The sequence below is a fragment of the Podarcis tiliguerta genome, assembly GCF_965153285.1.
Source record: "Podarcis tiliguerta genome assembly, chromosome: Z".
NCBI lineage: Eukaryota > Metazoa > Chordata > Lepidosauria > Squamata > Lacertidae > Podarcis > Podarcis tiliguerta.
The window spans coordinates 9,480,657-9,495,798 of NC_139553.1; the positions used below are offsets into that span (position 1 = coordinate 9,480,657).

Genomic DNA, 15,142 nt, shown 5'->3' on the forward strand with positions numbered 1-15,142 from the left:
ACATGTCCCAGTCGGAAACACTTGCAAGCAGGACCTGAGTGTAGCAACACCCTCCCCACATGCGAATCCCAGGAATTGGGCATTCAGAGACTGAAATATACTCGGAGTCGAGAGTGGATTTCATGCTCTTTATTCAGCTCATAGTGGTGAGGAGGAATGGAAGTTCCCCCACAATATCTGCTTTATATACATTATTTCCACAATGGACTGCACTTGATTGGCTAATTCCGGGATTCTCCTGTAGGCCAATCAGATTGTGGATTCACTTCCACCTGGAGCTGGACTGGGTGGCTCCTGCGGACCAATCATACTGCTGCATTGTTCTAGGACCAATCATACTGCTGCATTCTGAATCCTATTGTTCTAGGACCAATCAGACTGCTGCAGTTTGGATCCTATTCAACTCAGTACATAACAGAGACCTACTGCCTCCAGTAATGAAGGGTAGAATGTAGCCATTGTGGCTGGTAGTGGTATATTTAATTTCTTTTCCTGCTTCTCCTTTTTTTGGGGGTGTGGCGACTGTGTGTGGAAAGGGGGAAAGTTTTTTAAAAAATGAATGAATTTATTTATTTTTTAAAATGAATCAAGTATGTGACATTTAAGTGGACCCAACCATATGCGTGGAAAGCAGCTAATCCAGAGCAAAGTTTATAGACAGAGAAACAGAGTACCACATGGAAGGAAGTTAGAATCTGGTTCCCATAGCAACAAAGGCAGTTGCCAGGCTACCTGAGAAAGGTATAACTGGCAGCATCCTTGCTCCCATTGTGCAAGTGGTCCCCCTCATGGCCCAGTTCAGCCCATGGATTCTGCTGTTGTTATTAAGTCTCTCCTTCAGTCTTAGCAGTGAAAGCGGCAACCTGCCCAAGGTGAGTGAGGACAGCATCAATAGTTTTTGTTAAACATAGGAAGTGTTCTGCTGCATCACTCCAATGACCCATCTAGTCCAGCAGTTATCATAATGGCCAAACAGATGCCTTTGGGAATCCCATTAGCTTACAGAATATAATTACTTCACTGAAGTTAGGCAAATGTTAAACATAAAAATATCGCAATGGTCTGTTGATGCCTCTCCTTTTTAGATCAGGGATGGAGAAGCCCAGAGGCCTCTCTAACTGGCCCCGAGGACTCTCCCCAAGCCACATCCTTTACCAACACCTGTTTCATACCCTCCTGTATCATTTGAGTAAATTGAACATCTGTGTGTTTGCCCCAAAGGTCCAACCCTGAGCGCACCGCTAAGTTTATTTCCAGGACCGTTCTTAAATGTTTCTGATTCTACTTCTGGATGTCCGTTCGCCCTCACTTGGGCACGATCTGATTTTAAACTCTTCATTCTTCTTTCGAAATAGGGATTTGCCATGTCAGTTTAGCCAGAAAGCAAACAGCATCTCTCAGGAGAGGGGGAATTGGAGTGGCTCATTTTCTAAACTAATGCAGGGGGCTTATGAAATCAGTGTGGGACGGTATTGTTGTCGTTTAGTCGTATCTGACTCTTTGTGACTCCATGGACCAGAGCATGCCAGGCACTCCTGTCTTCCACTGCCTCCCGCAGTTTGGACAAACTCATGCTGGTAGCTTCGAGAACAATATCTAACCATCTTGTCCTCTGTCGTCTCTTCTCATGAGGTGGCCAAAGTATTGGAGCCTCAGCTTCAGGATCTGTCCTTCCAGTGAGCACTCAGGGCTGATTTCCTTCAGAATGGAGAGGTTTGATCTTCTTGCAGTCCATGGGACTCTCAAAAGTCTCCTCCAGCACCATAATTCAAAAGCATCAATTCTTCGGCAATCAGCCTTCTTTATGGTCCAGCTCTCACTTCCATACATCACTACTGGGAAAACCATAGCTTTTACTATATGGACATTTGTTGGCAAGGTGATGTCTCTACTTTTTAAGATGCTGTCTAGGTTTGTCATTATTAGTAAGATATAAATGTAGGAAGATGGATGGATAGTCTTGTGATGCGACAGGTCAAGGGAACGGAATGTTCATTGTCTGAAAGCTCTACCCCACTATCTGATCATTCTGGTGCCATTGGAAGTACTATTTCCCTTTAAGCTGCCCCATGGCAATCTTCCTGGCCACCTTTCCTACACATGAGCAGGTGTCTGCTTCTCAGATAAGCCAGCCAATTCTGTTCCTCACAACGGATGCAATCTTAGAATGAGCAGTTAGGGACAGAAAGAGTGACAGTCACTCAATGAATCTTAGCTGGTTTATTTATCGGTTGTATTCAACTAAGTCCTGCTCAGACTGAATAAAATTATTCACTCTAAGCTATTCATGCCTATTACCTTCAATGGTCTACTCTGAATAGGAGCTTCATTGAACACCTATTCATTCATTCATTCATTCACAAAACCAGCTTGCAGTCACGTAACACAGACTTCGTTTGCAACAACAGCAACCACGAAACAAACATTTCATAATATCGGTCTAACTGTGATTAGAAAAGCTAAACAACAGGAGTTAAGAATAAAACCTAGCACAGCACTTGAACTGAAGAAATGAAATACAGTAATTAACACTGAAACAAGAAGAAATGTAGACCAGTTTTAAAAAACTATTTTAAAATTTATATTAATGAAAACTTATTTTATTACTTGTTATTTTATTATTACACCTATATCCCACCTTTTCTGCAAGTAGCTCAGCGTGGTTGAGTTACACACTTGTGGTTGGTTACACACTTCTCCCCTTCTGTCTTATATCCTCAGAACAACTCTGTGAGGGAGGGCAGACTGGGAGAGAATGGCTGCCCCAAGGTCACCCAGTGAGTTTTGTAGCTGAGTGGGGATCTGAACCCCAGTCTCCCTAGTCCTAGTCCAGCACTCTAACCACCACACTGGCTCTCTCTTATTAATCCATTTTAACCAATTACATCTGCATTCATTTGCATATGAATCAAGACAAGACTGTTAAGAAATAATGATACGTTCTGTGTTTTTAGACAGTGCATGTATGTCACAGCAGATGCCTCTGTAGAGATGGGAGAGTGGTAATCTCTTCTGTTCCATCTGCAGTTTTCAGAAACACTTGTGTTAAAAACAATTAACATTAGCAAACAAAGGATTGCTTCCAATGTTAGTCACATTTGGAATAGGCCCAGTTAAATTAATAGACATGGCTTAGATCTGCCCAATCGGCCTCCTCTGAGTATAACTTAGTTCAGGGGTGGGGAACCTTTTATTGGACAGGGTAGAATAATAGAATCATAGAACGGTAGAGTTGCAAGGGATCCTGAGGGTCATCCAGTCCAACCCCCTGCAATGCAGGAAACTCAACACATGGGGCCCCATCCAATTTGAAACCATACAGGACCCTGCTTAGCTGGGTCAACTGTGGGAGGTGAACAGGGGCAACTCACTTGTTCATCTTCTGACATCATGATGACATCAGGTGGTTATTGGGTGGGCAGTCCCACCCATCTGTGAAAGTTGACCCATGGAGAGATATCAGCTTTGGTGGTGCATTCCTTGCTAATGCACAGAGACATCAATCCTGCTCTCTGCTTTGCCAGCGCATTTCCCTCATGGGATCCACTGACGAAGCTGCACCAAGCAGGATTGAACCCTGCCCCACCCTGCCTATCAGCCAATGTCATCCAGTAATGTTGTCCAATTGACCAATGACAAGTGGGCCTCCTGCCCTAGAGGAGTCACCACCACCACCGACTCAGCTTAGTACTACCCAAAAGCAACATGTTGCCTGCTGAATTGGAGACGCCCTTTGAGTTGGTTACAAAGGCTTTTAATTAATTAAGTTGCATTTATTAAACATTTTGGCCCAGATAAGAAATCAGTCCCCCTTTCTGTCTACCCACTGGGTTTGTTTGGGTCATGGGCACAGTTCTGAGACTAAGAAGCTAGACCAGTTTTTCCCATGCTCTGGCCCCCCATTTATGCATTTTTCACCTATAGTCCCCTTGGAATATCCTGGGGGCCCCTAGGGGGCCATGTGGTCCCCACCCCAGCTGGGAAACACAGTGCTAGACAACACACTTATCGCAGGACAGCACAAAAAGGTTTGCTGAATGTTTGCAGGAGGGTTGTGGGAGACTGTTTTGTCTTTCTTACTCCAGGCCGTCTACATAGCAAGGAGACCTTCAACCAAACATGCAGAGGAAAGCTCCCCCAGAACTACACAGCCAATCAGAGCACATGATACCTCACTAGAGATCATGCTACAAGTCCTGGCTGCTAAGCCATTCCTCCACCACCACTCCTTATGTAGTTTACAGAGAACAGAATTAATACCCTAAATTACAACCTAAACGATCCCCTGCTGTTGCATTTCCAACAATAGAGAGACTGTGAGGACCACTCGTTCATTCCCTGAGCCTGAGGTTCCCCATTCCTTTGTTAGAAAGCATACTTTTGCCAGAACCTCCTCTTGCCTTATTGTGCTCAGGTGCTCACTTCTTTCTCCTTCCCCTCCCTGCTATGCACATAATCACTCCCATCTTTGCAAACAGGTCACTGGGTACCCAAATGTACGGAGGAAGTCTAACGAAAGTTGCCCAGAAGGCAAAAAGCAAGCCCACCATGGTGGAACCCAGCTCAGAACAGATCATTAAGCAGCCACGGAAGAAGAAGAAGCGCATTCGGAGGCGGCGGATAAAATCCTGCGGCTCCCAACGGCAAAGGACCAAGCGCACCAGCAAGCTCAAAGTGCAAGGCAGAAGCTGCTCAGCCCTTAGGTAAAGGGCCGCCTCTCGTTGGCTTCTCCCCATCTACAACTCTTCACAAGTGGCACCTAATACCTGCACTGCATCTGTAAGAACTCAATTGTATCGTGTGGCAGCACCAACCCTTTGGAACTCCCTGCCTATTGATACCAGGCAGGCACCTTTGCTGTATTCTTTTTGGAGCCTGCTGAAGACATTTAGACAAGCCTACCCAGATGTTTTAGGGACATGGGTGGGGCTGTGGGTTAAACCACAGACTTTCTTCTGCTCAGCAAGCCCTAGGCTCTGTGGTTTAGACCACAGTGCCACCCATGTGCATTAATAGTGCATTAGTGGTGGGTTTATACTGGACCATCCACATGTCATTCCACTTTATTAGCTGTTCCGGGATGCTTCTTCAGTGTTACTGCATTATTGTTGCTTATAAGCACAATAAAAACCGAGCAAAGTAAATAAAATAAAACGAACCAGAGCATTTGTGGTATGGAAACAAATGCAATAATTTCAGCAGGAAGTTACAGGACATGCACCGGTTGGAAACAAAGCAGCATGTCTGTCCTGGAACATTTGCAGCTACAAACAGAATTGCGAGTGGCATCATGAGTGCGTGGTAAAAAGGATGCCTGTTGTAATGCCAGGAGTACAGATGATTCCTAGCAGATGTTTATTTGCTTTTTGTCTCTTTTGTCTTGGACAGGCTGCCACTCCAAAGACAAGAGAGGTGTTCCTGTTTCAAGGGGGCCATAGTCAACTTCACTCCAGAACCCAAAGTTGAAATCCTTCCATTCAAGGTATCCAAACTACATGAATTACAACTACAGTTTCGACCCCAGAATGTCCCTATTTCCCCCCGCCGGTGCTGCCGCCATGACAGCCCATGGAGGAGAATGAGACAGCGCTTGTCCCTAGCTGTGGCAGTGAGGGAGCATCCTGTGGCCTCTCTGTGGCCTTTCTACAGTCGCGCTCGCCAAACTCCTCCCTTAGGCAGCTTGTAACAGCTGCTGGGGGGTGAGCAAGGTTGGGCCACTACTGAGGCCCAACACCATGTGCCAAGCTGGCTCTGAGGGGCAGGCAGAGGGCAGCGCTGCCCTGGGCAGGAAGAAAGGAGGAGCGGAGCAGAGGGCAAGGAGTCTTTTTCTTCAACCGTCTGGAGGTGGTTGGAGGATGGATGGCAGCCAAGAGATTGAGGTTGAATCCTGACAAGACAGAAGTACTTTTTGGGGGGGACAGTGGCTGGCAGGTGTGGAGGACTCCCTGGATGGGGTAACTGTGCCCCTGAAGGACCAGGTGCACAGCCTGGGAGTCATCTTGGACTTGCAGCTGTCCATGGAGGCACAGGTCAATTCTGTGTCCAGGGCAGCTGTTTATCAGCTCCTTCTGGTACGCAGGCTGAGACCCTACCTGCCCGCAGACTGTCTCGCCAGAGTGGTGCATGCTCTAGTTATCTCTCACTTGCACTACTGCAATGCACTCTACGTGGGGCTACCTTTCAAGGTGACCCGGAAACTGAAATTAATCCAGCTAGACTGGAGACTGGGAGCGGCCACTGAGACCACATAACACCGGTCTTGAAATAACTACATTGGCTCCCGGTACGTTTCCAAGCACAATTCAAAGTGTTGGTGCTGACATTTAAAGCCCTAAACGGCCTTGACCCAGTATACCTGAAGGAGCGTCTTCACCCCCTTCGTTCTGCCCAGACACTGAGGGCCTTCTGGTGGCTCCCTCACTGCGAGAAGCCAAGTTACAGGGAACCAGACAGAGGGCCTTCTCGGTAGTGGCACCTGCACTGTGGAGCACCCTCCCATCAGATGTCAAAGAGAAGAACAACTACCAGACTTTTAGAAGACATCTGAAGGCAGTCCTGTTTAGGGAAGCTTTTAATGTTTAACAGATCCTGTATTTTAATACTTTGTTGGAAGCCGTCCAGAGTGGCTGGGGAAACCCAGCCAGATGGGTGGGGTATAAATAATAAATTGTTGTTGTTGTTGTTGTTATTTAAAGCTTTGTCTGCCCACATCTAATCTTGTCCCTTTCTTAAAAATCATTTATTTATTTATTTTACCAAAGAATAAAATCAAATCAGGATTAAGGGTGTGTTTTTTTTAGGATAGTGGAGGGTGTGTGCGCTGTGTCCCATTGGTGTAGTGGTGGTGGGAATGTGCTCTGCAGGTGTGGGGGACAAAAAATGGGTGTCAAAGAGGATCAGTGAGAAATGTTCCTATCTTCATCTGATGAATATTGCTGGGTATGGTATTGTTTGGGGGGGGAGTTGCCGCTGTTATTGATACTATTCTTTTATATCTTATCATATCTGGACATTGTACCATTTTGTTGTGCTCTTTTTGATGTTGCTTTATTTATTGTTTATGACTTCTTTTTGTAATTAATTTCCCCGCCGCCACCCCCCTGCATGTTGTAAGCCGCCTTGAGCATGGCTTTAACTACAGAAAGGCAGAAGGAAAAGAAAATTACTGTATTTTCCCGTGTATAAGACTATATCCCCCCCCCACATTTTTTTAAAAAGTTTAAAATTGGGGGTCGTCTTATACATGGAATGTTGCAAATATTTATTTCTTAATTTTGGGCTCAAAAAATAGGGGCCGTCTTATATATGGCCCCATCTTATATATGGGGGGCGTCTTATACACTGAAAAATACAGTATGTATGATTGCTTCTCAATACCAGTTGCTGGGAATTGCGGGTGGGGTGTGTGTGTGCTGTTGCACTCAGGTTTTGTTTGTGGGCTTCCCAGATGCATCTGGTTGGCCACTGTAAGAACAGGATGCTCAGGGCCAGCCCAAGACATTTTGGCCCTTTAGGCGAGCCGCAAAACGGTGTCTCCCTCTCCGCAATGGAAGAAGGGATGAGTGAAGATCTATACTGGGAACAAGTGGAGAACAACCATCTGCATCAGGATCTGCTGCCCCGTGGATCCTGCTGCCTGAGGCAGTCACCTCACCTTGCCTCATAGGTGGGCTGGCCTTGATGATGCTGGAGTAGATCCAGCAAGGCTCTTCTTAATGATTTCACCATTAAACAAACAAACATTGCTTTGTTTTGTACATAATTCATTCTATTCCAGATTAGTGACTATAATGGGGGTTGTCTCATTCTGCTTGTATGGTATAATGCATTTATATTTATGTTTTAAATCTAAGTCAGTTGGCAACCTTTGAGTAACAAGCAACTAACAAGTCTAAGTCACAGGGATAACAATTTACAGTGGTACCTCAGCTTAAGTACGCTTCAGGTTACAGACTCCGCTAACCCAGAAATAGTGCTTCAGGTTAAGAACTTTGCTTCAGGATGAGAACAGAAATCGTGCTCCGGCAGCGCAGCGGCAACTGGAGGCCCCATTAGCTAAAGCGGTGCTTCAGGTTAAGAACAGTTTCAGGTTAAGTACGGACCTCCGTAATGAATTAAGTACTTAACTTGAGGTACCACTGTAATACTAAGTGTGGAAACACCATTGCTCTGGAACTCCTGCCTATTGACGCCAGGCATGTGCCTTGACTACATTGTTTTAGATGCCTGCTGAAAACCTTCAGCATGCCTACCCAGAGGCACAGAGCCATAGCAGCCAATCAGGCTTGAAGCTGGTTTAGATTTGTGATGCAGATGTGCTGTCCTACTCCTCCTCATGTCTTCCTTTCCTTTGCAAATACAGGGACATTTAAGCATTCCTGGGGTGAAAGCTAAGGAGAAAGATGTGCCCAGCAAAAGAGTGGAGAGTACTGAAAAACGAAAAAATGTTATCAGCATAAAAGAAAACCCAAGGTAATGCAACCACAAGACAGTGTTTTGAATAAACATGTGGTGCCCTCTGGAAACTGTTAGCCCCATCGTCCTTAGCACAGGTGCATAAGAAGCTGCCTTGTACTGAGTCAGACCATTGGTCCATCCAGTTCAATACTGACTACACTGACTGGCAGCAGCATTCTGTGGTTTCAAATGGGGGTCTTTCCCAGCACTACTTAGAGATGCCGGTACCTAAACATGGGACCTTCTGTTTGCAAAGTGAGTGTTTTACCACTGAGCTGTAGCCCTTGGATAGAAGCTACCTGACAACATCTCCCTGTTCTCAATGTCATTCTGTGATTTTATGGTCCAAAAATCAATTTTAAGATTAATTTAAAATTGCAACCCTGCATACCCAGGATGGGAATGGTGTCCCCTTTCAGAGCCCAGAATTGTGAGAGAGGTGCCTGTACTCTTGTCACAGCCGCAAACTAAATTTCCCAATGCCCTATAAAACTTTTAAAAGTCATCCTTAAAAGCTTTAAGGACATTTCAAACTTTAATTAGCTGCTGCTGTGCAAAATGTGTGTCTGTTTCTAGGTGACTTTGCCCACAGTGTGTTGCTGTGAGGAAGGACCCTGTAGGTTAAATATTGTACCTGTCTCCTTCTGCTCCACACCCCAGGGCTAACAGCAACTTGGGGGGTGGGTATTTTGAGAAGGAAAACACCAAGGTTACGCACCACCCTCCTCTTGTGCTACAGTTTTCATCAACATCAGAGGCAAACACTGGTGCTTTTAAGATTCTAAAAGCACACTGGGATATCTGATTACAGATCACATTTAACTCAATTCTAAAACCACACATTGTCTGTTGAACCATGACTGACAGATTAACACTCCATGAAGCTGCTGATAACATAGGGAGCTTATTGAGGGTGTTATATGCAGTTCCCTGTCAGGGCTCTTAACACAAGCCTGCAGCAAGATGGTCTCCTACAGCCTGTACTTAAGGACTCCATGAGCATCTAACTCACTGTGCTCATGCACAACAGGATTTGCTTTACAGAAGTGCTTTTGACATCACCAGCCAGAAATAGCTCTCTGGCACATTTAACACATAGTACAATTGCAAGGGCTCATCCACACTTCACCTAGTCCCGTGGCTAGAAAGCACAGGGCTGAGTGGTTTTCCGCTTGCCGCATGCTTTCTAGGCACAGGTCCAAGCAGTTTTGCATTTGCCCCACAGCTTTGCCCTGGAAAACCCACTCTTTACTGCTGAATTGGAATAAGCAGCAAACCAAGGGAAACCCAATTGCCATTTGGTCCACTTCAGAAGTAAACCACAGGTTTTCCTGGAGGAAAGCAGTGGCACAAGCTGAGTTGTGGATGAGCCCATACAGTCAACATCAAGAATGAATAGGTGGGCTCAACTTGAATGACAAGTCTTTCAATGTAATTTAATGCTTCCCTTCCTACATTCAATTCAATCCCTTTGTCTCCCATGCTGTCTGGACAAAAAGGTTGAAACAACCCAGCGCTGTGGAGAAGAGGCAATATCAGGCAGTCTCCGAATACCAGTTTATATGTCCAGGTAAAACAAAACAAAAAGTAAACCCATTGGCTATCTATAGCTGAAACTGGAATGCTTTACAAAGACTGTCCCTGGACTTAGTATATTAAAAATGGTGATTGGCTGTTGCTGAGAAAACAACTCACAACTTAGAAGTGATAAAACAGAACAGGGGGGAAATGGACAAATGATGCACAATATGATGGCCATTTATTCACTATGCAAATCAAACCGGTCTTCAAGATACTCTCCAAAGTATCTTTGTAGATATGGCTATCCTGAGTAGTATGGCTTGAAATGTATTTCCCCCCGGGAAGAACAATTTGTAATGGATAGGAACAACTTTCATGCTGTTCTCAGGACTTTATATGCTGGATATTTGGATTATCTGTTTGGATTAATAGGAATAATCTACTTTAATATGTGGCCGGATATTTGTAATGAGTGTGTATTATGTTATACATGTTACTATATATGTAAAAACCAATGAAGATTGTTATATATTTTTTAAAAAAATCACCCTTGGATCGACAGGACATTCACATCTACCTCTCTGCTATGTAAGACTATTAAGTCCAGAGAGTCTCAAAGTCTGCCTTGCGGTCAGACTGTTACCCTTTGAGTATAGCGCTCATTATGTTTTATAAATCTCTTTCCTCCGCAGGAAAGGCTGTTTACTATTGCACTGGCAAAAATGAAAACCAACAGCCTTGTACCCTCTCTACAACAAATGCAAGACATAAGCAATTGATCCAGAACCCTCAGTGCCAACAGGAGACAAAGAAAGCTCAAAGGTACAGTTAGGACTAGTTCCCATAAGCTGAAACCCTGGGGAGCTTCTGCTTGTCAAGTGTAGGCAATTCTGAACTAAATGGACCAAAGGTCTGGCTCAGTATAAGGCAGCTTTCTATGTACCTGTGGCTAAGTTAGGGCTTCAGCTTGGTGGTAGAACATCTGCTTTGCATGCAGAAGGTCCCAGGTTCGTTCAATCCCCAGCATCTCCAGGAAGGACTGGGAATGGCTCTGGACTGAAACCAGCTAGCTACCAGCTAGTGTAGACAGTGAGCTAGATTATCTGATGCATTTAAAGGCAGCTTCCTATGTCCCGAAGCCTATGTAATGTTAGTACTGGAATAAAGGCATGTTCATTTCCTCAGCTGCCCCTGCTTCCATTTCCAGTACCCTTCCTCTGCTGAATTTTGGATTGTAAGTCGTTCGGAGGAGCAGCTTAGAAAAGTGGCATGTGGGAGCATTGCTGCTTAGTGACAGCAATCCTCCTTCCTAAAAACAGAAGTTGGTTTGTACGGGAGGCAGTGGTGGCTGGTACCTGTTGAAACTGGTAGGGTGGAAGATGGGGAGCCCAACAGTAGGTGGCACCAGAGCCAATGATAGGCTGAGCTAACTAATTCTAGCTTTGCCCCATCCTCCTCCCTGCTGAATTTTACAAGATCAACACTGACACAGAGGAGGAAACAGACACGCACCCTGGATTTGTAAGTATTTGGGCAAGTTGGGGTTGGCTTGGCAGACTGAGCTTGCTGGGGGTCAGTGACCTATTTGCCCTAATGGACCAGTCCCCACTGATGGGAAGAAGGCATTCTGGCTACGTATCCTGGGCCCAAATCCAGCAAGCAGTTCACGAAAAAGAATTAGTGCAACCGTCTCTCTGTGGTTCCCACACCCCCTTGCTTCTTCGTCTACACCTAGGGAAAAAGCAAGCACTGATACCAAATGCCTGATTGGCGGTGAGTTTCTAAGAAGCATGCCCCTGAACACCCTACCGCACGGACTTGCCAGCCTGACGTACAAAATCAACAAATTGGTGCTTGTCAACAAAAAGGCAGAGGCGTTCCCTGAACAAACCCCCGCAAGCCCAGCAGAGGAACAGCACGCTCCCGCAGTGCAGCAGCAGCCAGCTCCTGAAAAAGCAGTGCCCCCAGCAGACATCTTCCGTGGGTACCCTGCAAGGAAAGGGGGCAAAGAAGGATGGAGTGGAGATATGGGGTATGGCCCAGGCTGGTTCATACAAGGAGGTGCTATGAATGCGCCTACTGAGTCCCACGCGTGTCCAGGGAGCCCCCCGAAGCTGAGACCCGTGTCGGCAAAGGATTGCTATGAAGGATTTTCTCTGACCCAGCTCTTCAGCAGCAGAGAGAAATGGAATGGTGAGACTTTTGGAGAAGTGGACACCACTGGAATCCAGCCGGGTCTTGGCGCGAGCAGGAGAGCTGCTATCACTCATGCCCGGAGCGCCATTGTCATCCCATATATCAGCCAGGACTCCTCCAGCGAAGGCAACTGACACCATGGGTCCCCAGGTCCCACCCACCCCTGGCATGTAACCATTTGCCAGCCTTCAGTGAGGGAGGATGTGGCTGGGATACTTGCACCCCATACCCATGAGGGAAAGGGGCAGATAAACTCTTTTAAAGTCATGAGGAGCTGGAGGTGCAAGCCCCCAGGGACTGACACCTGGTGGACTTTGGATGCAGAAATCCCAATTTCACTGTCAGATCTAGCTGAACAAGGACAATGTTGGGGTAATTTTTTAAAAATATACTCTAGACACGTGAAATGCTTGACAATAGCAGCAACAATAAAATGTTATTTCACAAAACTATTTTAAAATATATTTGAGAATGAAAGCAAGGAGTCTAGCTCAGTGTTCTTCAACCTTGGGATCACTGGATGTTATTAGACTACAACCCTAACCCTAACCCTGGCTTTAGGGCTAAGCTGGCCAGAGATTATGGGAGTTGTAGCCCAGGAATATCTGCAGACCCAAGGGACCAGAATAGTGGTCCACCTAATAAGTAGCAAATGGGTAGAAATAGCAAGGCTGAACATTAGGAGGGACTTCCTAGTACCACAAGCTGTTTGACAGTGGAGCTGCCTGCCTTGGGAACTGGAGATACCTAAACTAAAGCTGGACAGTCATCTGCCAAGGATGCTATAGCTGCATCCTATATTGGCTTGTAAGACTAGGAGTTAATTCTTTGCAGCTTAGCTTAGAATACTTGGTAGAGGATCATTTGTCTATTCAAGGACCACAGGAGAGGGAGGATTAAGAACTATGGCTCCAATTCAGAGGGGTGCACGGAACACTGGCAGTGGCGCTTCTTTCTGTGTTTCCTTGCCAGTACCACAAACTCACCTAGGGCTACTTCAAAGCTTGTGGGTCATGACTTTGGCACTTTAAACTGCCTTCCTGCTCTGTATCCAGGAAGACGCTTACATGCACGTCTCACTGAAGATGCACTTTGCCATTGCCTTTGATACCCGAGGTATTTTCAAGGTGACTGTGATTTGTTTCAAGTTTTAAAATACTGAATTTGACATTCTTGTAACCTGGAGTTGCTGTTGAAGGGCAGTCAATAAACACCTTCAAATAAAGGGCTGTCACATGGATGATGGATCAAGCTTGCTTTCTGCTGCTTCAGAGGGCAGGACCTGGGTCAACAGATTCAAGGAGTTTCTGACTTAGCTTTAGAAAGAACTTCCTGGGGATCAGAGCTATCTGACAGTGGAACACAGACTCCCTTAGAAGGTGGTGGACTCTCTCCTCCACTGAAGCTTTTTAAACCAAGGTGGGTGGTCATCTGCTATGGATTCTTTAGCTGCAATTCCTACTTTGTAGTGGGTTGGGCTAGATGACCCCTGGGGTTCCCTTCCAACTCTACAATCCTACGAATAATGATGCCACCTCCTCCCAATAACCCTCACATGTTTCTAGATAGGCACTTGCTGGTAGCCTTGACACTCCTCTGCATTTCTTGCCATTTCCTTTGCTTTTTGTGTCTCTAGGGGCAATTGTGGGAATGATTTGGCAAGAGCTGGTCAGAAATCCAAGCAAATGTTGTTGAGGCCTCTGGTCCTGGGACAGGAAGGTCTGGTTCTAATGGCTCATACAAGTCATCGGTGGTGCAGATCTCTGTTGGGAGGGCGTGCTTTGCCTCTGAGGGGACTCCAGGTCTGGGCAGAGCTGAAGCTGGATGCAGAAATCCAGAAAACCTTTTTCACTGGACCACAAATCCTGGAGGCTGTGCTATGGTCATTAATACTGTGGCACTGTGATCAGCTGTCCCCTCTCTTCATACTTAAGAGGCAAACTGCTCAGACCCAAGAGCAAGCTCCGATATTGGATTTTTATGGGGAAAGCGATGCAGCCTTAGGGTCAGCCGACAGAATGCTCAGGCAGGACGGTACTGCACCCTGGAAGCAAAGCACGAGTGCTAGGGCTGGAGAACCCTGTAGGCATTGGACTACAACTCTCATCACCCTTGACCTCTGGCCATACTGGCTGGGGCGGATAGGAGCTGGAGTACCTCCAGCAGTACTTGGAGGGACTGCATGTTACCCCCCGCACTGCGCTCAGTAGGTCAGGAGATAACTAAGGGAGCTGGGCATGTTTAGCCTGGAGAAGAGGAGGTTAAGGGGTGATATGATAGCCATGTTCAAATATATAAAAGGATGTCACATAGAGGAGGGAGAAAGGTTGTTTTCTGCTGCTCCAGAGAAGCGGACACGGAGCAATGGATCCAAACTACAAGAAAGAAGATTCCACCTAAACATTAGGAAGAACTTCCTGACAGTAAGAGCTGTTCGACAGTGGAATTTGCTGCCAAGGAGTGTGGTGGAGTCTCCTTCTTTGGAGGTCTTTAAGCAGAGGCTTGACAACCATATGTCAGGAGTGCTCTGATGGTGTTTCCTGCTTGGCAGGGGGTTGGACTCGATGACCCTTGTGGTCTCTTCCAACTCTATGATTCTATGATTCTATGATTCTAACTCTGGAGCATGAAAGCCACTACTAAGAGACCCTGCTTGGTACATTAACACATTCAGTAGGACTCACCTCCAAACCAAAAGGGGAATTTGTTAAGTAAGATTAAGTAAACGGACAGCCTTTGAAACTTATTTCATTGTCTTCTCTAAAGACAATGAGAGCCAGCGTGGTGTAGTGGTTAAGAGCGGTGGACTCGTAATCTGGTGAACCAGGTTCGCTTCCTTGCTCCTCATGCAGCTGCTGGGTGACCTTGGACCAGTCACACTTCTCTGAAGTCTCTCAGCCTCACTCACCTCACAGAGTGTTTGTTGTGGGGGAGGAAGGGAAAGGAGATTGTTAGCCGCTTTGAGACT

General features: G+C 46.1%; 1 protein-coding gene across 1 annotated transcript; it reads left to right on the forward strand.

The window, feature by feature from the left end:
* Positions 1 to 713: 713 nt before the first annotated feature.
* Positions 714 to 13,414, forward strand: LOC310669286 (uncharacterized protein). The gene is made up of 7 exons (XM_083423123.1): positions 714 to 872; positions 4,479 to 4,703; positions 5,389 to 5,482; positions 8,363 to 8,472; positions 9,957 to 10,027; positions 10,671 to 10,800; positions 11,714 to 13,414. The coding sequence occupies exons 2-7, from the start codon at positions 4,495 to 4,497 to the stop codon at positions 12,306 to 12,308; spliced, it is 1,209 nt and encodes a 402-aa protein (XP_083279249.1). The 5' UTR covers positions 714 to 872; positions 4,479 to 4,494; the 3' UTR covers positions 12,309 to 13,414.
* The last annotated feature ends 1,728 nt before the right edge of the window (positions 13,415 to 15,142 follow it).

Coding starts and splice junctions, on each gene's coding strand:
- LOC310669286 (XM_083423123.1), top strand. CDS start 4,495: ATGTACGGAGGAAGTCTAACGAAAGTTGCCCAGAAGGCAAAAAGCAAG. Junction 8,473..9,956: donor AGCATAAAAGAAAACCCAAG/GTAATGCAACCA, acceptor CTGGACAAAAAG/GTTGAAACAACCCAGCGCTG. Junction 10,801..11,713: donor GAGACAAAGAAAGCTCAAAG/GTACAGTTAGGA, acceptor GTCTACACCTAG/GGAAAAAGCAAGCACTGATA.